We start from the raw sequence: 22,157 nt of genomic DNA, 5'->3' as shown, positions 1-22,157 counted from the left end.
GCACACACAAACACATCGAGGGAGGGGAAGCGTCCGAGGAGAGCGCGAGAGGAAGAAAGGGCGGAGCAGGGAAGGGGGTTCACTTCGAGTCTGGCCCTGCCCTTGTCCCTTCCCCCCCCCCCCACTCCGGGCGCATCCATTGGCCGTTCCCGGGAAAGCGGAGAGCTCCGATTGGGGCCCGGCAGCCGCCACTCACCGCCCAAGCTGGCATGAGGAGTGTGCGTTGTGAGGAGCGTACAGTATTGACCTACTAACACAGATCTCTCTCCAGCGGCGTCGGCTGCGTCGTCGGCAGAAGGCGCGTTCCTCGGCTGCGCCCGGCTTCTCCACTCTCTCCCGAGCGCACATTCTCCTTCTGGCGCGCGACGGGAAGGACCTCTTCGGGCTGCTCCTGCTCCTGCTGCTGCTGCGAGGGTCTCTCTCTCTCTCTGTGCCTGCCTGCCTGCCTGGCCCCTGCTCTCGCTGCCTGGTTGTAGTCGAGGACCTGCTCGCCTCTCGGCCCCTCTCCAAAGCGACCGGCTCCGACGGGAAGCAGATGCCGACGGGATCTCCGGCGAGCGAGGCGCGCGCTCGGCCCCTCTCGGCCCGAGCAGCTTGCCCAGGTACAGGAAGCTTCCGTCGGGGAAATTGCTCGTCTGAAGGGGATCCTTCTCCCCCCCCCCTACCCCGCCCACCTTCCCTCGGTCCTTTCCCGACGAGACTCACTCTGTCCTGGTGTGCGTTTACCCTTCTCTAGACACGGGTTCGTCGGAGAAATTCGACCCTCTCCATGCGCCCAGTAACTTTTCTCGCCCTCTGGCACGTCAAGCGCCGGGACTCGCCGCCTGAAGGCGGCCGCTTTGATTGCAGCCCCCCTCGGAGCAGCTTCCCCGGCTCGGCTGGCTCAGAGCTCGGCGCTGCTCTTACATAATAAGATGCCTCCTCCGGGGTGGAGGGAAATCGGGATTGGGGAGCTGGAGGAAAGCTCAGAGATCTTGAAGCTCAGAGATCTTGCCACCATTCCTTCTTGTGTGAGCAGGGATTGGTGGGGGTGGGGTGGGGAGATGGATGGTAAGCGAGGGCATGGATGGGAGGGTTGGCTGAAGGAATCGTTGACGGGCAGCAAAGGATTAGGAAAATGCCTTGATCATAGTGGCATGCGCCTTGGAAGAAGAGTTCTTTGAAACGCGCCCGTTTCCCCCTGGGGAGCATCTGAAGCGCCCGAGGGGCTGGCGGGGCTTGTTATTTCATCTCTCGCGCATTGCATAATCGGTCCGCGGCGAGTTATTGGCGAGCGCTTCAGAGAGGAGGTGAGCGTGCAATGCTTTGGTAATTTTGGTGCAGCGTTAGGGAATACGGTCCCCATTTACACATCTCATCTATTTCTGGATATCTTAGGGAAGGTCTGCTTTTTTAGAATAAAAAAAAAGCCCTATGATGAACTGGTGCTGCGCGTGATATTCCTTGTTTATTCGTTCTTTTAAGCTGCTAGAGAAAGGAAGACACGTAACAATCGCCTCATTCGGGGCTGTTCAGATGTATGTTATGTGTATGTGAAGGGGGGGGGGGGGAGAGAATTCGGTTTATATTGGCCCGTGCCTTTTGCTCCCTCTTGGCAGCTGGTTTTCAGGCACTGCGTTTCCTGATCGTTCCTGGAAATGTTGCATTATGCAACCACGGCGTTCGCTGGCGGCCAGGTTAGGCAGCTAATTACGCGATTTGATAAACCTCGCCACAAAGAAACTAGAGCAATCTCGGCCTTAAAATAAAACCACGATTTCCAAAGTCATCCCTCTTGCATCTCCCTCCCCTGTCGGAAAGTAGATCGCTGCTGCGTAAGTTGGAGAAAGGCAGCTCGGCTTGTTGAATGTGTGCCACGTCCCTTAAAACGAAAATTGTGCACGTCTATATTTAGCCCTATCACATTTGAGCAATTGTGGCTCCGTGGGCTATTTCTGGTCTTCTCTCCAGAGCTGTGCAAATAGACGTTCAAGGACATTTGCTGGCGTTTTCAACTCCACGCCTTGGGAGACGTTTTGATAAGGCTGGTATTTTTAGGAAGGCGTTTCGCTCACACATCAAGTGGCTTGGTAGGTGTTGGCTTTCGTGCATGATTCACCCTCCTCCATAGAGATATATACATACATACATACATACATAAGCTTATATATACACAAGCTTGTTACGCATTTCGGGGAAAAGTGAGAGGTGCCTCTGATCTCGTCGTAGCCCCTGCAATTTGCAACCAAGAACGACAAAGTCGGGCTGGCGCGGGGGGCGAAAGGCGGAGGGGGGGAGGGTGCGCGCGGGGTGCGGAGTCTTTATTTCAACATATGTGACGGTCGGCGGAACGTTGCAAAACACACACCCAACAACAATGCCCAGCCCGATTTAGGTCAGTAGCACATTTCAGATGGCCAGAATCCCAGCGTGCGATCGAAATCTATGCCACTCTCGCAATCGTGTCCTTCTGCAACTATTAAACCCGTCGGCGCCGGGGTGGGGGTGGGGTCTTGATTTTTTTTCAAAAAAAGGGGGGAGGGGGAGAGAAATCCTGATGCTGAATCACTCTAAAAATATAAGGAGGTTCAGAAATCCAAGGTTTGCGCGGGGGTGGCGAGGAGCGCAAAATCGGGTTCGACAATTGTTGATTTTCTGCTAGTGGCTCTTTTAATGAGAGAGACTGAGGTCTTTCTGCATTCGAGTCAGAGCTCTTGCCCAGATTAACAAGGGTCCCACTGCGACCCCTTAGAAGTAACCGGCGCGTAATTCGGGTGCGTTTGTTGCGTTCAGAGGACAGCTATGAGGTGCAGAGCCGGGAGGGGAAGAACTACTTCTGGACTCGGGAGAGCCCGGCGCTTCTCCGAGGCCGGGGGCGTCGGGCAAGGAGGGAGCTTGTGCTGCCTGCCGCCCGAGCCGCCTTAGGCGTTGGTTGTTATGACTGGGGCCGGAGCGCGTCGTTGGAAGGGGCCTGGATGGCGCTGCCGCCGCGCTTTGCATTCCTTTGTTCTGCGAAGGGGGGGTGGGGGTGGAGAGAAGGCGAGGCAGAGCTGCGGGGAGAGAGGGCACACAAGAGGAGGAGACAGGCGGGCTGGAGCGGAGTCGGCGAGAGGAGTAAATAAGGCAGGAGAGCGGTCGTTTTGCACGGACAGGGAGCGCGAGCAGAACAAGCTGGCCCCGGGGAGGGATGCGGCTCCAGTCACGTAGTGTGTGTACTCGCTGTTGCAACGACGGGGGGCGGGCCCAAGAGCTCCTCGCTCTGGCTTCTCCACCCTCCCGGGCCCCGCTTTCTCTCCGCCCCTCCAGACTTGGCAACGGAGCTGGCAGCTCTCACGTTTCCTCCCGAAACAGAGCGAAGGTTGGGCGCGCGCGTGTTTGACGGCGACCCCGTCCGCTTTTGCGCCTCCTTGGGCAGCCCGGAATGCCGCCCCTCCTTGGGCGCAATTGGCTGGCGAGGAGTTTTCTCTCCAGAATTTTTTGCTCTTGCGCAAAAGCGTATGGGCGTTTGCGCGCGCGCTCATTACCTTTCATGTAAACTCTGTGGAAAAGTCCCAAACACCCCATTGTGTGTATAAAGGATGCCTGTTTAGCTCCCCTATAGCACAGAGGCTTCTAAGTAAAAACACACAAAAAACCCAGCCCCCCTTCCCCTTTCCTTGGCCCAAGCCTTTCCTCGGAGATTTTCCACAATTCAGACTTCTTATCCAGGTCATTGTTATGGGGGCAGCATTAATTCCTGTAAGGGGTGCTTACTGGAGGTGGAATAATTACTTGTTAAAACAATAGGGATGTGTGATGAGGCTCATATCCATTGGCAGATTCTTACCCCCCCCCCAATTATCTTACCCCCCCCCCCAAAAAAAGTGAGGAGGGGATACTGCAGGTGGCATTTCCAGAAAGAATAGGATTTAACTACTGTTGCCAATGGTGTTATTAGTTTGGTAATTTCCCTGCATATTCAAGAGTGCTGCTGGGTTTTGTTTTTTTACAGTAGCTATAAAGTAATTATTGCTAACTGCTACCAGGAAAACAAGCTTTGCCGGCACACTTTAGTGCATTTTTACTCAGAGGTAATTCCTGCCCTATGCATGCGTACTTGAGTTGCGTAGAGCTTACTCCCAGGTCATGAAGGTTGTCTGCATACTTCACCTTTAAAACACACTCTTTCTCTCAAAGCATGTTGGACACTGTAGTATGGCTGAGCAATGTCCAGTTTTCAACATCGTGATTTATCACCAGCTGTTTATTGGATGTAGTGATATATCATGATGTCTCAAAAAAGGATGGAACCATGTAGTGGTGAATGGGGTAATGTCTGGACAACTGCTACTTACCTTTAACATTGTGTTGCAACTGTTATTTTGTAGCACAAAGCAACAGGGGTGGCAGAAATGAGAGAAGCAATGACTGGCTTCATGCTTTTTCTCACATTGCAATTTTTTACATAACACACACACACACACACACACTGCTATTCAGAAGATATCACCATGCCAAATATTATGAAGCTGTTACCACAATGTGGACTCCAAACAGATTTTGGACGATGCATTGATACATTGCCCAGCCCTACACTGTAGTTTGTTAAGAGTTGCCAGAAATTGTAACCTGGTAAGGGGTGAACTACAGTGCCCAGAATCCTTTGAGAGAAGCAATGTGCTTCAACTTTAATGTTTAGCGTATACACAGCCTTGGTGTGCCGAGGACCAGGCAAATCCTGGGGGTTAGGTCCTAAAGAACTGGGGACTAAGTATGGCAGCAGTTAGTCTAGTTATCTATGTTGCCCAAGTCAAAGCATTTCCATGATTTTAAAACAACTGTATTCTACTGGTGGAAGGAAGGGCTGTAATACAGTGGCAGGGCATCTGTGGAGAGCCGCTTGTCTGATAATCTGGAGAGACGTTTCCAGCCAGTATAGATGGTTTAACTTAGTATGAGGAGCATCTTATGATCAGAGAATAATTCCAGTGGTAAATGTTACACAGCCAAGTCGTGACAGGTGACCTCAGGTGTTGTGTCACAGGTGTTATTAACCTTTGTAGCTATTACCACACAAGTGTATATAGTTAAGAAAAACTCCAGCAGCATTGCACTTATATATATATTTACTTTACCTATCATTTCAAGTCTGTATTTTCACCCATTATAAGGATTAGAAATGTTTGGGTTATTTCCCCCTTCTATCGTCCGATGCGCCCTGTTTTTGTTGTAAGAATTCCTGGCAGTTTAACACCCACCCCCCTCATTGCACAGAAATCTGGCAGTGCTGACAACCTTGCAAAGAAGTTTAGGAAGTCTTGACTTCAAATGCTTTGCCATTATGTCTCTGGGCTGATCCAAAGCTTGCTGAAACTGAGTAGGCAGCTTCAGTGCTGACTTCATTGTATTGGTGCCAATCTGAAGGCTGTAGTTCTGAGTCAGGCACCCAAATAATGACATTGAAACAAATGTTAATGTGTTGCTATTTAAAAGCATGTATTTTTGGCTAAACCTTTAGGGCTAATTTTTCCAACCTTTTAGAGCGACGAGAGAGAAAAGATGACTATGTTGCATGACTATGGCCACATTTTCATGTTATTTTTAAAATGGGTACCCGTATTTCTGCACATAGAGAGCTTGATGTAATCTGTCAGTGGGACATTTCAGTAGTTGAGAAACACGTGTAACATACAGGCATACTAATCAAAGAGTTGGAAAACCTAAGGATTGAAGCAACAGCATGCTTGGACGGTGGTCTCAAGGCCAAGGATAATAATTCTGTGTACCACGATCAATTTGGCTGGAGTCACCATTAGTCTGGAGAAGGTGCATCACGACTTTTCTCCCAGCTCTTCATTGCCATGGAATAGATACACACAACCATCTCATCCCTACAGAAGCTTCCACAATGGTCCGTGAGATAACGGAGGATCTTGGTGATGCCACTCACTTCCTGCCTTGCCACTGTTAACGCTTTTGTTCATTGCTCATTCCTGCCTCAACATCCCCCCCCCCCCGACACTCAGCTTTTGTACCCATTGTAGCAAGGATTACTCATAGTATAGATGTACAGTGGTAACTTGGGTTAAGTACTTAATTCGTTCTGGAGGTCCGTTCTTAACCTGAAACTGTTCTTAACCTGAAGCACCACTTTAGCTAATGGGGCCTCCCGCTGCCACCGCGCCGCAGGAGCCCAATTTCTGTTCTTATCCTGAAGCAAAGTTCTTAACCTGAAGCACTATTTCTGGGTTAGCGGAGTGTGTAACCTGAAGCGTATGTAACCTGAAGTGTATATAACCCGAGGTACCACTGTACTCTAAAGCTATTTGCATGCTTAGAGGAAGATGCTGCACCTCACCACCCAGAATTACCTACTCTTCAGGGGCCTTAAATTTTAGTCCCTTACATTGCTATGATTTCATATCTTTTCCTAATGGTCACAACCCAGCTGGCTAAGGGTAACTTTTGAGAATATATATTTTTAAAAATTCAGTTAGTTTATAGATATTGGAACCATAGATTAAAACAAAAGATTGATAGATTTTCCCCTTGGAAATTCATCACAAGGTAGCAAAATAACCCAATGGCAAATTCACTGTAGGCCTGGCTAGATTCCCTTTGACCAGACATTCATAAACGTGTACGCAGGTGAGTTCGGAGCACGCAATGAACATAAACGCAGAGCCATATAACTGTGTTTCCTTATTACCAAACTTCCTTAGTAGACAAAGCATTTTTTTAAAGAAAAAATGTGGGTTGCCTCATGTCCATCTCTTGAAAGATAATACATGTGTAGGCAAAGAACCATGATGGGCAATAGGCTTCTAAAACGTCCTCACCCAACATATTTACATTTACGCATGCAGTGTTGTGGTAAGATTAAATAACACAATACTTAGTGCATCATATAATTGATTAAATGGCTCCAGAGTGCTAGGTCAGTGGAATAAGCAAGCTGCAATCCTGTAGTCATTTTACCTAGCTGTTGTTGTTGGCATACATCTGTCTTGAGAAACAATGGAATGTGCCTCCAGGGCAGAAGGTGAGGTCAGACCTATGGAGAATCACAGTGCATGCTGTGGCTGCAGAGACTGATAACTTGTAACTACTGCCTCCCATGCAAGTCTGGGCAGTGTGTATAGAGATCCTGGGCTGCCCGGATGAGAAGACCTTCTTGGCCTCGCCGTTGTGGTCCAAAGGAAAGCAGAGCAATATATTTGGCATCAGCTTGGCTGCAGGAGTTGCTGGAAGGAGGCGTACAAGACATTCTCCAACTGTCTTAGGAACTCCACTCCAGATTTGTTTGGGTTTTTACTCCTTAGCCTTTTCTTCTCCCGAAGATGTCCTGCAAGGCGGTAAACCCCATTGAACTCAATAGCATTTATTTCTGAGTAAACATGAATTGTATTGTTCATACACCCTAAAATTTGCCAGCATGCCATAGTGTATGAATGCAGCAGAAGGACAAATCAAAATTTACTTAGGTCAAAAATTCTTAGATTTCAATTGTTTTCAAGTTGCAGGTTTTAATTGTTTCCATCAGTTGCTGGAAATACAGTGGTACCTCTAGTTGTGGACTTAATCCGTTCTGGGGTGCCATTTGCACCCCAAAAAGTCCGCAACTAGAGCGCCTCTTCTGTGCATGTGCGCAGCGTGATTGAGTGCTTCTGCACGAAGCATGGAGATCGCTTCTGCGTGTGCGCAGAGATCGCTTTTGCGCATGCGGCGAACCCGGAAGTAAAGACTTCCGGGTTTGCCGCGTTCGTAAGCTGAAAGTCCGTAACAAGAGCGGAATGCAACGCGAGGTATGACTGTTATGAAATCAGAGTAGACTGATTTTTAATTATTATTTTTTTGAGTGATACATATGCTGAGAACATTCAAATACTCAGTGGATTTATTTGTTTGTTATATTTGTTAGTCCCTCCCTACCCCCAAATGAAACTCCCAAGTGACTTACAAAAAACAAATTAAATGAATTAAAACAACTTGTGCCCTTGCTAATCTATTTATTTGACACACTTGTATACCACACTTCCTTATACTGTATCAGGCTGGTAAACAGCAAATAAGAAAACAATTCAAGGAAATGGCAGATAAAGTCTTAAAGCAGATGAAATTTGCTTAATACTAGCTCCGATGCTATATATTCTGATAACTACTGATTTACTTGACTATTGAATTTTCCTCAAGCCATGTCATAATTTATGTCCTTGATTTAATAATATGTGGTGTGCACCACATACGTTTTGAGGATTTGCTGAGTATTCTCATTCACTGTAGCTGTAATTGTGTCAATGTTATTGAAACAATTTCAGTCACATTTTAACTTTAATTTTCCTCCTGTAATTATTTATTCAGGACAAAATGGATCACAAACAAGCTTCAGGATTGTTTGTTAAATACACCCTTGACTTTTTATACAGAAGCCTCAGAGATTAGCTACAGATTAACTAAGGAACTTTCTTCAGGCATATGAGATGCTCTAGGCATCCCTGGAAATCTTTATTCTGAGCCCAGCAGCACACACAGGTTTATTGATCAATATTATCCAGAACTTTAATTGGTGCCCTTTCCGTATGTACTAAAACAACAACTGGCCGGCACTTTGCCTGTGTGTATGTAATCCTGAATAGGGTTTATAGACTTTGGCTCCAAGATTTAAATAGTATTGCGAGGAAATTTATTCAAATCATGCAGAGTTCTCGTTATGTAAGGTTTCACCTCATTTTATTGCCACAAACATCAAATTTTGATCGTGTCTGAAACTGAGGCTGAGAAATAATGATTTGCCCAAGGCAACCCTCGGAGCATGATTCAGATGGGGGGGAAATATGGGCCTGAAATCAATTGGCCTATGCTGGCTCTCAGGAATGATACTGATCCTTTATGCTACCAGTTACTAAGGCTCTGCATTTGCTTTGGACCAAGCACAAGGCTAAGCTTCAGAGACATTCAGCTTGCCTCTAAATTCAAAGTAACTTGGGTCCAAAGTTGCCCAAGGTGACATGGGCAGGTTCTTTGGCTTCAGAACCACCCTGGAGCTTGAGACTGGTGTTACTTCCCCACCATGTGCAATTTTATGCATTCTTGTAGGCCCCCAACTCCAAAATACATGGAATGTCAGGGAAAGTGAAGGAAAAGAGGGTCTAGATTAATGATATATTAATATCCACAGCGTGCCAGCATGTATTACACCAATGTATTAGCAGGTTTCTTTCTATTTTTAATTTCCATCTATTATTTCAGGGATTGCTAACTAGTCTTCATACTGTCCAGTTTTCTAGAATTAGTATGTTTTAAGATCTTGGTTATGTGTGTGTGTGTTTTAAGGCAACGGTTGGAGAGCTGTTAAAAATCTCACAGCCTCCCATAAACAATGTGAGCTTACTCAGGATTCTTGCAGTTTATCTTCCCCTGTGAAGGAAAACAGTGCTAGCTATGCATGCGTAATGTCTGCAGGAAATCAATCACTGCTGCACTTTTATCTTTCACTTATTTTAAACTGGGCTCCCTTTGCTAAAGGTTGTGCAAACTTCATTTATGTAATGACGTTCTTTTTCCCCAGATGGCTGCCTTGTTGCAATTATTTTTTTCCTAATCTACGGTTATTATAACATCACAGTGATGCAATAACCTGAACAATGAAATGTTTTGTTGAGGGCTGTTGCATAAAAAAACATTAAGCAACAGATCTGACTCATCAGCTTACAGATTCTTCTTGATGACCTTGCTATCAGGTGCACAGCCTTTTGTGTGAGAGAAACCCTTTGGGTCTTCAGGTGAAGCTTCAAATGATTTTAAACCATTAATACTTTTAGTCTGAACGTCACAAATTTATCAAGCGAAAAACTTGCTACTTTAATCAACACTGGTAGCCGAAAGCTATGGTGTGGATAACACCAAGGTTGCAGGTTTGATACTCATACAGTGGTACCTCGGGTTAAGAACTTAATTCGTTCTGGAGGTCTGTTCTTAACCTGAAACTGTTCTTAACCTGAAGCACCACTTTAGCTAATGGGGCCTCCTGCTGCCGCCGTGCTGCCAGAGCACAATTTCTGTTCTCATCCTGAAGCAAAGTTCTTAACCCGAAGTAATATTTCTTGGTTAGCGGAGTCTGTAACCTGAAGTGTATGTAACCTGAAGTGTATGTAACCCGAGGTACCACTGTACAGCGCCAGTTATATCCATTGATGGAAATGAGTGACTATTAGCACAAAATAAGTCTGTGAATTTGTAAAGAGCGGTGTTATGTGAGATTTTTAGTTACATGACAATCAAGTGGTCCCATCTCACAACAAGCTATAGAGTTGGCCTTTGGACAGTAGAATTTGTGATCAGTAAGTCTGATTGCTGCTGTCTTAACTCCTTATCAGGTAGATTTCACCTGCAGTCAACAATGAATCAATCTGAACCACCATTTTAACTTTCTATGGATTAGCCCAATGGATTAACCGGAAAGCTGTGGAATTGCCCAGCATATATTTGCATTTTAAGTTACCCAAATGAAATTCTGGGAGCTGCAATTCTTGATGTAGCTTTGTATGACTTGTTGAAGTCAATAGAGTTTCTTGGCCTACTTAAATTAAACATATGGTACACAGTAGTGCTATTTAGAAGGGATGTAAATGTGTTAAAGCAAAAAGACAGGTCCTTAGATTTGCAAGTATTACCGTTCTTTTATTATTTATTAAATTTGTATTAAATCAGTGGCATCGGTGACCTCAATGTGGTCATTTGAGAGTACACTAATTAATCCACCAGGTGCTGCTTCCACACAAACACCATAGAAATCAACTGGAACTATGAGATCAGTAGCTGAGGCATTGGGCTAAGGATAGCCTTTTGAGCAGATGGAAATATACAGAGCTAAGCCAGAAGTGAGCCATTTGTTTTAAATAGAATAGAAACTTTATTTGAGGATCAGCTCTAAAATTCCATTATCCTTTCACCTGCTCTCAAGGAGAAAAAACAACAAAGAGGAACTTTCATTAGAAAGAGCCCAACTATTTTATGAGTGAAAAAAATGCCAAATAACCATAGGGAAATAAAATGAGAAAAATTCAATTCTCTCTCTCTGTGTGTGTGTGTGTGTGAGAGAGAGAGGGGGGGGGGGAGAGAGAAAATTACACAACAGTTGTTCCATTGCATTCTTTGAAACAATATAATGTAAGTGATGTGAAAACTGCCTTTTAAGACAATCCTGATCTGAAAATGGTGATAATTTGTGTGATTTATCTTTGGAAAGTATATTTGTTATTAATTAATTTGTAATTATCAGAACAAACAATAACTGTACTACTCATTCATGGTGACAATTACATCACTTTCCAGTTTTTCCTCTGGGAGAAACAGAAATATTGCAGCACTGCATGTAGCTCATATGCTTAAGAATTCCTTTGTAAATGTGATTTTCTAACACATATTAAGTAGATGACATTTTCTTCTAAGGTTTTCCTCTTTATTTTATTTTCATAGCTTGTATGGAGAAGTAAACTCTTGCATATGTGTGTTACTGACCTACAATTTAATTATATGCTGACCCTATAACCTCTGAACACTTCTGACACCTTTTGACGTGTGAGTGGTGTAACCTCAGCAGCGAAGGACCTTATAAAATCAGGGACTCGGGCTCATCCAAACTTCCATTTGTCCCATGCTTACTAGGGATGGCTCCAAGTGGTTTTTATTTTCTCCTGCCTCTTTCTCTGGGAAAACCCGCTGTTTACTGCTGAATTTATACAAACATCAATCTGCCTAGAAAGCACGGGCAAATGGAAATGTGGCTTAGCCCTCAATCATAAAATGATGGCTGCATTTGTGTGCCTTCCAATAACAAAATGAAACTCTGCGTTGTAACATAAAACATTGCTTTTCCAATGTGGCCACTTCAAAGTCTAAATTCTGTAGAATTTAACTTAAAGTTACAGACCTGTTGCACCAGGCTTCCCTAGCAAGTAGTCTTTTGGTTACATAGAGTTTATCTTGTTAATAGCTTGGTTGTGTCTCTCCTCCAGCTTTTGTCCCCACCTCCATATTAGGCATGATAATTCTCTTATCCACATTTCTTTGCTGGGCTTGTGATCTCACTTCTAAAGCAGTGTACTCATGCTTTTTCTCCCAGTTTATCTGAAAAATAGGAATGGCGGTGTTTCTCCTTTTTCTGAAAAGTGTAGAAATCATATTAATGATAATGTTATCACTTGCATAGTAGTAGTAGTAATAGTAATAATAATAATAATAATAATAATAATAATAATAATAATAATATAATTTATTATTTGTACCCCGCTCATCTGGCTGGGTTTCCCCAGCCACTCTGGGCGGCTTCCACAGAGACCAAAAATACACTAAAACGTCACACATTAAAAACTTCCCTGAACAGGGCTGCCTTAATAGCCTTTTTTTGTTTTAAGAATAGCTCATCACAGGGTTATTAGAATGATGGACTCTGTAAGAATGAAAAAGCTTTTAAGTCTACTTATTAAGCTGTCTTATTGAGTCCATCATCCTAATAGCCCTGTAATGGCAACTTTAGTTCTATTTAACAGATGGGCAACTGAGGCTGAGATGTTCTGCAAACCTGAATTTCTGTTCAGTGTGAATAGTCAAAATAGGTGATAACACTCTCAGTTCAGCCAGCTGAGATAATACAGTCGTACCTTGGAAGCCGAATGGAATCCTTTTGACTTCAAAACTTTCGAAAACCAAGGCGCGGCTTCCGATTGGCTGCAGGAAGCTCCTGCAGCCAATTGGAAGCCGCGGCAGCCCCATCGGACATTCAGTTTCCAATTATAGTTTGCAAACCGGAACAGTGGCTTCCGGGTTTGCAATGTTTGGGAGCCAAAACGTTCGGGAGCTAAGCTGTTTGACTTCCAAGGGACGACTGTAATTGTCTTGAACACAGGAACAATGGAAATTTAATTTTGTTGATTCAAAATGGGTCCTGAGGTACTGTCATGATAATGGTTGTAACTCTGACTTGAAATATAAACAGCACTTCACAAGGCACTTATTCTTGAGAAAATGTTAACACCTGATGTTAGAAGGCTGAAGAGCAATAAAAAATGTTTCCCAATAGTAGTGCAGCTAAGTCGTCAGCTCAGTTTAAAGGGATAGAATAGAATCGAAGAGTTGGAAGGGACCACGAGGTTCACAAAATCCAACCTCCTGCCATACAGGAATCTTTTTGCCCAGTGTGGCGCTCAAACCTACAGCCCTCAGATTAAGAGTCTCCATGCTCTACCAACTGTAATATAAAAGGTAAAGGTACCCCTGCCCGTAAGGGCCAGTCTTGCCAGACTCTAGGGTTGTGCGCCCATCTCACTCAAGAGGCCAGGGGCCAGCGCTGTCCGGAGACACTTCCGGGTCACGTGGCCAGCGTGACAAAGCTGCATCTGGCGAGCCAGAGCCGCACACGGAAACGCCGTTTACCTTCCCGCTTGTAAGCGGTCCCTATTTATCTACTTGCACCCGGGGGTGCTTTCGAGCTGCTAGGTTGGCAGGCGCTGGGACCGAACGACGGGAGCGCACCCCGCTGCAGGGATTCGAACCGCCTACCTTTCGATCGGGAAGCCCTAGGCGCTGAGGCTTTTACCCACAGCGCCACCTGCGTCCCTAACTGTAATATAAAGAGTCTCTAAAATGGTGTGACTTCTGTCCTATAAAGTGTGGAGCTTGGAACTGAAGAATAGCCAACTAAAACAACTTTGTTAGCTCCTTTGATGTTAATTGAAACTGTTCACATGCTTAGAACCAGATCTCTGTGTTTTGCCCCTTAGAAGTGAAAATTTTGTGTGTTGTGCAGGAATTAGTAAAGACTGCAAGGTCAGCTCCGTCAATAGAATCCATTAGAAACTTTCTTACTGCTTGGGTATTTATCAGCGTTGGTCTTGGGAAGTCACTTCTATTTTCTTTTACTCCAAGTGTTATATAATAATAACAATCTGATCCTTCCCACAACCGATTCAAGTGAAAATAATACATAATAGCAATCCTATACTCAGAGGTAAGCCCCACTGGGTTCAATGAGGCTTATTTTAAGATACGTGAGTATAGGATTACAGTCTAATTGTGCTTGTGGTGGAAGCAGGGAGGACAAGAGAGGTTTCGACATATTCAAAGCTGGGATGTTGATAAGCTGCAACTATATTGTTGCAAAAGAGAGCATAGTTGGTTCCCAAAGGCCAATCCTTTTACAGCTCTTTGGCATCTCCCTCCTGAGATCGAACCAGGTCCCTACTCAAATACTTATCCAGTCACAATCAGGCCATTGCCATATATATATAAAAAAATAGGCATTAGTAGTATAAATCTGTGGTTACAATTGTATAATGAAGCAGACAGTGCTGTGTATTGATTGTTTCATTGGCACACAACATGCTACAAACAACTTTCAAAGTGTTTATAAAAGCACCTGAAATTTCAAGAGTGACTAATGTAAGGCAGCATTCAAAGTTGGTTTTAGACTCCCTCCCCCCTTTTTTTTGAGGGAGGGAGTGATAAAATAGTTGCAAGATTAATCATAGGGGGAAAGGGCTGAATTTGAAATACAGTAGGAGTCATGACCGTACATACTAATACTTTCCAGAGAAATTATAAGAAATAGCCAAAGTAAAATTAGCTTGTTTTTATTAAATGCATTTTGATCCTATTGTCAGATGAAATTCTGACTCACACACATAGAGTGACTAACAAATAAGGCTTTGTCTTTTCCATTTGGATAAATGCTGGTTAACAAACTGTTCAAGGGATCTATTGATAAGGCTATTGTAGCTTTGCCTGTGTTTGGTGGATTTACCATTAGCATGTCATATAGAATAGGGACCCTTTTAAAAGGCATTGTGTGAGAAACAAAACCACTTAAGCTCTGTGGCTAGTGTAAATATTAGTTTTGTTATCAGAAATTTAAACCGTGTTAGCCTCAAGAATACTTTTCTCATTGAGGAAGGAAATCGCACCTCACCTTTCTTTCAATTATTTTTGGATGAAGGTCCAGGGGAACAAATGAAAACCCCTCTCTTTGAAATAAAGAATGCAGTGTACAGCCTAAATCTACAAAACAGCGTGGACCATTGGTTTCTGTATCACCATAATGATAATGCTTGAGTTCCCCTTATAATTACTAGATATTCCACACATTGCTTCAGTCTAATAACCTCAACGGACATGCTAGCTGGACCCCCACATCCTTGGGGCTTCAAGGGGACATTATGCTGGATGCCATGGCAGTTAGAGTACCGTATTTTTTGCCCTATAGGATGCACTTTTTCCCCTCCAAAAATGAAGGGGAAATCTGTGTGCGTCCTATGGGGCGAATACAGGCTTTCGCTGAAGCTTGGAGAGTGAGAGGGGTTGGTGCGCACCGATCCCTCTCGCTCTCCAGGCTTCAGGAAGCTATCAGCAAGCCTAGGGAGCCCACGGGAGTTCCCGCAGGGCTCCCTAGGCTGCGGATAGCAGCCTGCCGCCCAGCGTGCGGGGCGCCCTGAAGCAGAGCGCCCCTCGCGCTGGGCAGACATCGGCCAGCCCCACAAGCTCGGGGGACAGCGGGGAGGCGCAGCGTCGCCATCCCGCTGTTCCTCGACCTGGTTTGGAGGCTGGCGCTGGGGAGAATTTCACTTTAAGTAACATTTCACTTTAAGTAACCCAAGAGTCTGCCATTCCCATACCTCTGAGCAGAGTTGCTCCTGTTTCTTGCAAACAGTTGCATGCCAGAGTCCTAAGGTAGTGCCAAGCTGTTGGATCCTGTAATATGTACTATGGAAGGTCCTTCAATTAGAGGGATTGGCATGTCAATGCATTTGGTACAGCTATAAAGGTAAAGGACCCCTGGACAGTCAAGTCCAGTCAAAGGTGACTATGGGGTTGTGGCGCTCATCTCGCTTTCAGGCCGAGGTAGCTGGCATTTGTCCACAGGCAGCTTTCCGGGTCATGTGGCCAGCATGACGTAAACCACTTCTGGCACAATGGGACACTGTGACATAAGCCAGAGCATATAGAAATGCTGTTTACCTTCCGCCACAGTGGTACCTATTTATCTACTTGCACTGGTGTGCTTTTGAACTGCTAGGTTGGCAGGAGTTGGGACAGAGCAACAGGAGGTTACTCCGTCACAGGGATTCAAACCGGTGACCTTCTGATCAGCAAGCCTAAGAGACCCAGTAGTTTAGTGCAGAGCTGTAGTGCACCAATGGCAAAAGCACCCTGCGGGCAGAGGGGAGACTACTTTGGCCTGCTTCACATTCTGTTGCATCCTTAGACTATTTGGATACAGTGTCAGAAGTTGTTGTTAGACGAATATTATTTCACTAATTACTTAACAGTCTTGTCATTTATTGAGTGAGCCAACCTGAGTTAATACATTGCATTCATTTCCCTTTGGTATGAATTGCAGATGAGATTATTTATGCCTCGAATGTTGCTCCATCTGGTGAAACTGAGAATAGAAACATTGAAATAGGAGCTTTTAAAGTTACCAAATATAGAAGTATTATGTGGTTACAATACCAGAAAAGGCTGGTCCCCTTTAATAGTGTTTTGGATGTGGATTTGAGAACCTAGGCTTCAAATCTAAGGTTGACCACAAACTCATGAGTGGTCTTTGATATATTGCAGAACCTACCTCAGAATTTAATTTGAAAATGAGAATAATTATTACATAGTTTATATAGGGATGCATTAAAAAAGGACTTCAAGCCACTTCAGACTTTGACAATTCATTTTGAAACATTTGCTCTGACTTAGCAGTTGCACTGCCATTATAACATCCTTGCAATACCAACAAGATTTAATGTTTTTCCTTTTTAAAATGATGTTGGTGCACAAATTGGGAGATGTCTTCCTAGGAATTTTTTTGCTGATGTTGCATGTCTTAGCTATAAAAGTACTATGTAAATAATTTATAATGTCTATCTTTAGAAAGATCTCTTAAGTTACTGTAGCTGTAAATTGCTACAGCAGTGTTTTCAGATCAAGGAAGCAGGCTTAAAAATAAAATAAAATAAATGGTTTGTCACCACCACCACCATCTGGTAAAAAAGGTGCACTAGAGCCTGCTCTGCATAACTGACACCACCCATTCTGATATGAATTAATTTGATAAATTAATATGAAGCATACTTTTAGCTTGTGAATGAGACCTGGTAAATTAGGTTTCATGCAGGCATCAAACTTGATATAGTTCTCTGCATACTTTTAGAAAATGTACACGGCTTTCCAAACTGATATTTAACTTTCCTCTGTCACCAGTACAATCTTTCAAAGCAACCAAAGTTTCAAAGCAGCTCTTGTACACTGACCACAAAAGAAAGAACTAACAAAAATAGCATTTATTTAGGAGAGCGGAACATAAATTTGGACAAATAAAAAGGAACAGAAAATAGTACTCCATCTAGCATACTGACTTATTTAATATTTTAGATTCCCTGAACTTGTGTAAAATACCTAGGACAGAAGTCTTACTTGTGCAGTTTTTAGCCTTTTTCCTTCTCTACCTCCATCCTTTGTATTTAATACCTTTGTAACGAGTGTGATCACTGGAGTTCCACTCATGCTGGAGAAAGGGAGCAGGGAGGTATTTCTGTTGATCCATCCCAATGCAGACCCCTGTAAAACTGCCCTGGAGGATTGTGGGATTCTCTAGATCACCCTGGGAGCTTTTCCTTGGGTCCCAGGGAGGGAATCAACTCTCTCTCCTTCTTCCAGCAGAGAGCCTCTGCTAGATTTTGATTCCCTCTACAAATGAAAAGAGCTCATCTTCCACTCTAGGAGAGAGACTGTGGGATCAAACCCAATATTAGTTCATTGTTCACTGGAAAACATCAGAGTAGAATGCAATTCCATACAGAAATGGGATAGCATTACATATTAAAAGGACTTTGCCAAGTAATGTGGAGTTGACTGAATGAAGGAAACTGGCTCAACAGGGATATTTTCTAGAAACACTGGAAACTGCTTTTATACCAAGTCAGAGCATTAATGCATATAGCTGAGTAGACTCTACTCTGACTGGCAGTGCCTCTCCAGAGATTAGACAGGAGTTTTCTCCAGCCCCACCAGAGAATGAATCTGCAAAACATATGCCCACAGCTCTTACCACACAGCAAATGGCTGTGTATGCTTATGGTGAAGGTGGAGAAATCTGAACTCTGTTGTACCTTCCACCATGGGACATAGCCACAAATTTTGTTGGGGGGCAGGCTTTTGTTAGGGAGGGCAGAACCTCAGATTTGCATTTATTTTGATTGGTTATTGGGGGGGGCAGCTGCCCCCCAGCCCCCCTTGGCTATGCCCATGCCTTCCACACTCAGGTACAACACCCGCACAGGAGAAGATCATACCCTTTGTTATGCAGACTGCAGAATTAACAGCTGAAACTTATAAAAAGCAAAGCCTTCTTTCTGACTCTTGGCAGGGGACCACGATGACTGTATTCATGGAAATGATGACAAGCAAACTGACTCCTGCTCGCCCAGCTATGCACACTTGCTCACTTGTTAGGAACTTTGATGTGTATTGATGTTACAGACCCATACGGGGCAGAATCAGTCACCAGCAATCCATTTAAAGTTTTCGAGTGAAAAGTGAAGTAATTTCAGAATCATATGAATTACAGTAGGGGAGCATAGTAGGGAAAGTGACTAACTAAAATCTGCAAAACAGAAAGGATTTTCTGGAATTCATAGTGATTATTAGTATGCTGTCTTCCGTAAAGGTAAAGGGACCCCTGACCATTAGGTCCAGTTGTGACTGACTCTGGGGTTGCGGCGCTCATCTCGCTTTATTGGCCAAGGGAGCCGGCGTACAGCTTCCAGGTCATGTGGCCAGCATGACTAAGCCGCTTCTGGCGAACCAGAGCAGTGCACGGAAATGCCGTTTACCTTCCTGTCGGAGCGGTACCTATTTATCTACTTGCACTTTGATGTGCTTTCGAACTGCTAGGTTGGCAGGAGCAGGGACCGGGCAACAGGAGCTCACCCCGTTGCGGGGATTCGAACCGCCGACCTTCTGATCGGCAAGTCCTAGGCTCTGTGGTTTAACCCACAGTGCCACCTGCGTCCCTTGTCTTCCTTACGTCTCGCCTATTAATTATATGCTCAATGGTTGGAGGTGCTACTGTGGTCTTAGCTATTCCTTCCTCCCCTCGTCTTCCCGTGCACTGTGGTGCGGCAGATAAAAATTGCTGCTCCACACCTTGTGAGTTTTTAATTTTTAAGCAACCCACAATATGATAGCTAACCATGTCATTGATGTTACATGTTGTTAGGCCCATAGATTGCACAAAGAGCTGGCTTCTATGAGTTAATTATAGCTGCTTCTGAGTGAAAATCTGTCCCATCCCACCACTCCCCTGGCCCAAAGGTGATATGAAAGGCAAGCAAGGAAAATATAGTTAGGCTATACTGACCTATATATCAGTTATCCGTATGTAGCTATTCTTTTGGATGGAAAATGGGAAAGAGTAAACAATACAGATTAAATTCAAGTGAGACATAGTTACACATTCCAGTTTGTGGTATGGCATGAGGTGTTTTCCACAGCAGTAAAAAATCTACTTGCTGAAGCTAAGTTGGTCTAGGTCTGATCAATGCCTGGGAGATAGCCTGGGAAAGTATACCAAGGTGGAATCATAGAATCTTAGAGTTGGAAAGGACCCAAGAGTCATCTAGTCCAACCCCCTGAAATGCAGAAATCCCAGCTAAAGCATCCATGACAGATGGCCATCCAACCTCTGCTTAAAAACCTCCAAGGAAGGAGAGGAAGAAAGGCAAGATATTAAATGTATAATTAATTAATAATAATAAGTCACTACAAGTGAATGTGGTTAGAGCTTATATAATTTCCCATTAACATTATCTTAATTCTTTTAAGGTATGCAAGTACTATATACCTGTTTATCTGTTTATTAAGATATGCCCAATATGGTAAAGCCATTCAGTGATTTATGACTTGAGCTTTCTTTCCTGAATGAATAACTAAAAGATACTCTGAATAATATTCACACATACATTTTAAAGACTGTAAAATCAAGAAACTAATCATTATTATTATTCTTTTGTGTGCCACAGGTGTTTTCCGAAGATTGTAGGCTGAACCTACCCAGAAGCAATTTTTACCAAGACGACATGATGCTTGAGATGATGGAACAAATGGGAGAATGCTTATGGATTTAAAATTACTGTATTTATCCAGTTGTTACGGTTCAAGAAGTCCTAGAAGATTAATTTATCCTGTTACTATTTGCACACCTACTAAAAATTGCTTCTGATGCAGCTGAGAAAAATGCAGTCCATTAAAACAGAACAGGCACCTGCTGATACAAGTAGCAATGTGGACAAAATTATGGCACTTAGTTCTACATTAGGAGATGTATCTGATGACCTAGCTACTGGCGATGAAATGCTACTCAGTGAAGGAGGCATTGCAAAAAACAAGTCTTCAGCATGCCGGAGAAAGCGGGAATTCATTCCTGATGAAAAGAAAGATGCCATGTATTGGGAAAAACGGCGGAAAAATAATGAAGCTGCCAAAAGGTCTCGTGAAAAGCGGCGGCTAAACGACCTTGTATTGGAGAACAAACTAATTGCACTGGGAGAAGAAAATGCCACTTTAAAAGCTGAGTTACTTTCACTGAAGCTAAAGTTTGGTTTAATTAGCTCTTCAGCATATGCCCAAGAGGTTCAGAAGCTCAGCAATTCAACAGCTGTTTATTTTCAGGAGTATCAGAATGCCAAATCAAGTATTAACTCTTTCATTGATGAGCATGAACCACCAATGGTGGGCAGCAGTTGTATATCTGTCATTAAGCACTCGCCACAAAGCTCTTTATCCGATGTGTCTGAAGTGTCATCAGTAGATCATGCTCAAGTGAGCCCCATACAAAATAATTGCAAAAATCCTGAAAATAAGTTCCAGCTCATAAAGCAGGAGCCAATGGAACTGGAAAACTATGCAAGGGATTCGCGAGATGAAAGAGGCTCCTATACAACATCCATGTACCCAAATTTCATGGGGAGCAACTTTAGTGGCTACTCACATTCCCCTCCACTGTTGCAAGTTAACAGATCCTCTAGTAATTCTCCAAGAACTTCAGAGGCTGATGACGGTGTTGTTGGAAAGTCATCAGATGGAGAAGATGAGCAGCAGGTACCTAAAGGCCCAATCCACTCTCCTGTTGAACTTAAAAGCAATCATGCCACAGTTAAAGTCCCAGAGGTGAGCTCTTCTGCACTGCCTCATAAGCTTAGAATTAAGGCTAAGGCCATGCAGATCAAAGTGGAATCATTGGATAATGACTATGATGCTACCCAGAAACTAACGTCACCAATTGATATGTCATCTAAAAGGCATTTTGAACTCGAAAAGCACAATGTGCAAAATTTGGTACATACTTCTCACACTCCTTTCTCTGTCCAAGTGACTAATATTCAAGACTGGTCTCTGAAACCAGAGCACTGGCACCATCAAAAGGAATTAACTGAAAAAAATCAGAGTGGCTGCAAAACGGGAGCAGCTGACATTAAAGACAATTCCTACAAAGTGTCTGAGACAGAGAACTTGTATTTGAAGCAGGGCATAGCAAATCTGTCCGCAGAGGTTGCTTCACTTAAAAGACTTATAACTACACAACACATCTCTGCTTCAGACTCTGGCTAAATGACTACTGAATAAATGCTTATTGTTTTAAAGGATGTCATTTGCAGTAGATATGTTTTGTATTATGCTGAATTTTCACTGGACTTGTGATGTCATTTCACTGTAATGTTCACATGATGTCTGATGGTGTCTTTTCGTGCACAGATGACTATAAAGACTAGATTGTCATGATCACTATGCCTTGTGTATAGTTAAGTAGCCTGTGCAAAGGCTGTATATAGTGAACATTATTTTTCTGTCGTTCTGTTACTATAAAGTGTGAAAGTTGCCAGTTCCAATAAACAATTGGTGACAAGCACAGAACTGGTATGTTGTCGGTCCATTTCCATTAACATGTAAATACCCACCACAGTCCTGAGAACCATCTCCATTATCTTAGTTATAGGTGTCTTGATGTATGTATTAGTTATAAGAGATGAGTGTTTCCCTCCCACCCTGCCCGTGGCAAAGCCTATCCTCCCCTATGCTGCTTGGGAAGCTGCTTTTTAAAGTCTTTGAAAATTAGATGCCATTTCTGACACACAGAAATGGGGAGACGGTGGAAT

At 43.8% G+C, this 22,157-nt stretch overlaps 1 protein-coding gene and 1 long non-coding RNA gene across 3 annotated transcripts in view; one reads left to right on the top strand and one right to left on the bottom strand.

The window, feature by feature from the left end:
• The first annotated feature begins 181 nt into the window (after positions 1 to 181).
• Positions 182 to 21,915, top strand: NFIL3 (nuclear factor, interleukin 3 regulated). Of its 2 annotated transcripts, none has more exons than XM_028749064.2 (2): positions 182 to 602; positions 20,025 to 21,915. In XM_028749064.2, the coding sequence occupies exon 2, from the start codon at positions 20,224 to 20,226 to the stop codon at positions 21,610 to 21,612; it is 1,389 nt and encodes a 462-aa protein (XP_028604897.1). In that variant the 5' UTR covers positions 182 to 602; positions 20,025 to 20,223; the 3' UTR covers positions 21,613 to 21,915. The 2 variants fall into 2 exon arrangements, with proteins under 2 accessions (XP_028604897.1, XP_028604898.1); XM_028749065.2 differs by lacking the exon at positions 182 to 602 and adding an exon at positions 1,065 to 1,289.
• LOC144329192 (uncharacterized) overlaps positions 8,788 to 22,157 on the bottom strand; it is a 36,027-nt gene continuing 22,657 nt past the window's right edge. Inside the window, exon 3 of the long non-coding RNA XR_013394620.1 lies at positions 8,788 to 12,121. This is a non-coding gene — a long non-coding RNA (uncharacterized LOC144329192). The remainder of the gene's footprint in view (positions 12,122 to 22,157) is intronic.

This window comes from Podarcis muralis, chromosome 11 (genome assembly GCF_964188315.1).
Source record: "Podarcis muralis chromosome 11, rPodMur119.hap1.1, whole genome shotgun sequence".
Taxonomy (NCBI): Eukaryota; Metazoa; Chordata; class Lepidosauria; order Squamata; family Lacertidae; genus Podarcis; species Podarcis muralis.
The sequence above is the reverse complement of the archived record's forward strand: the minus strand, read 5'-3'. Positions and strand labels throughout refer to the sequence as shown.

What these genes read in the sequence shown, in the direction of transcription:
- NFIL3 (XM_028749064.2), top strand. Translation starts at nt 20,224, where the DNA reads ATGCAGCTGAGAAAAATGCAGTCCATTAAAACAGAACAGGCACCTGCT.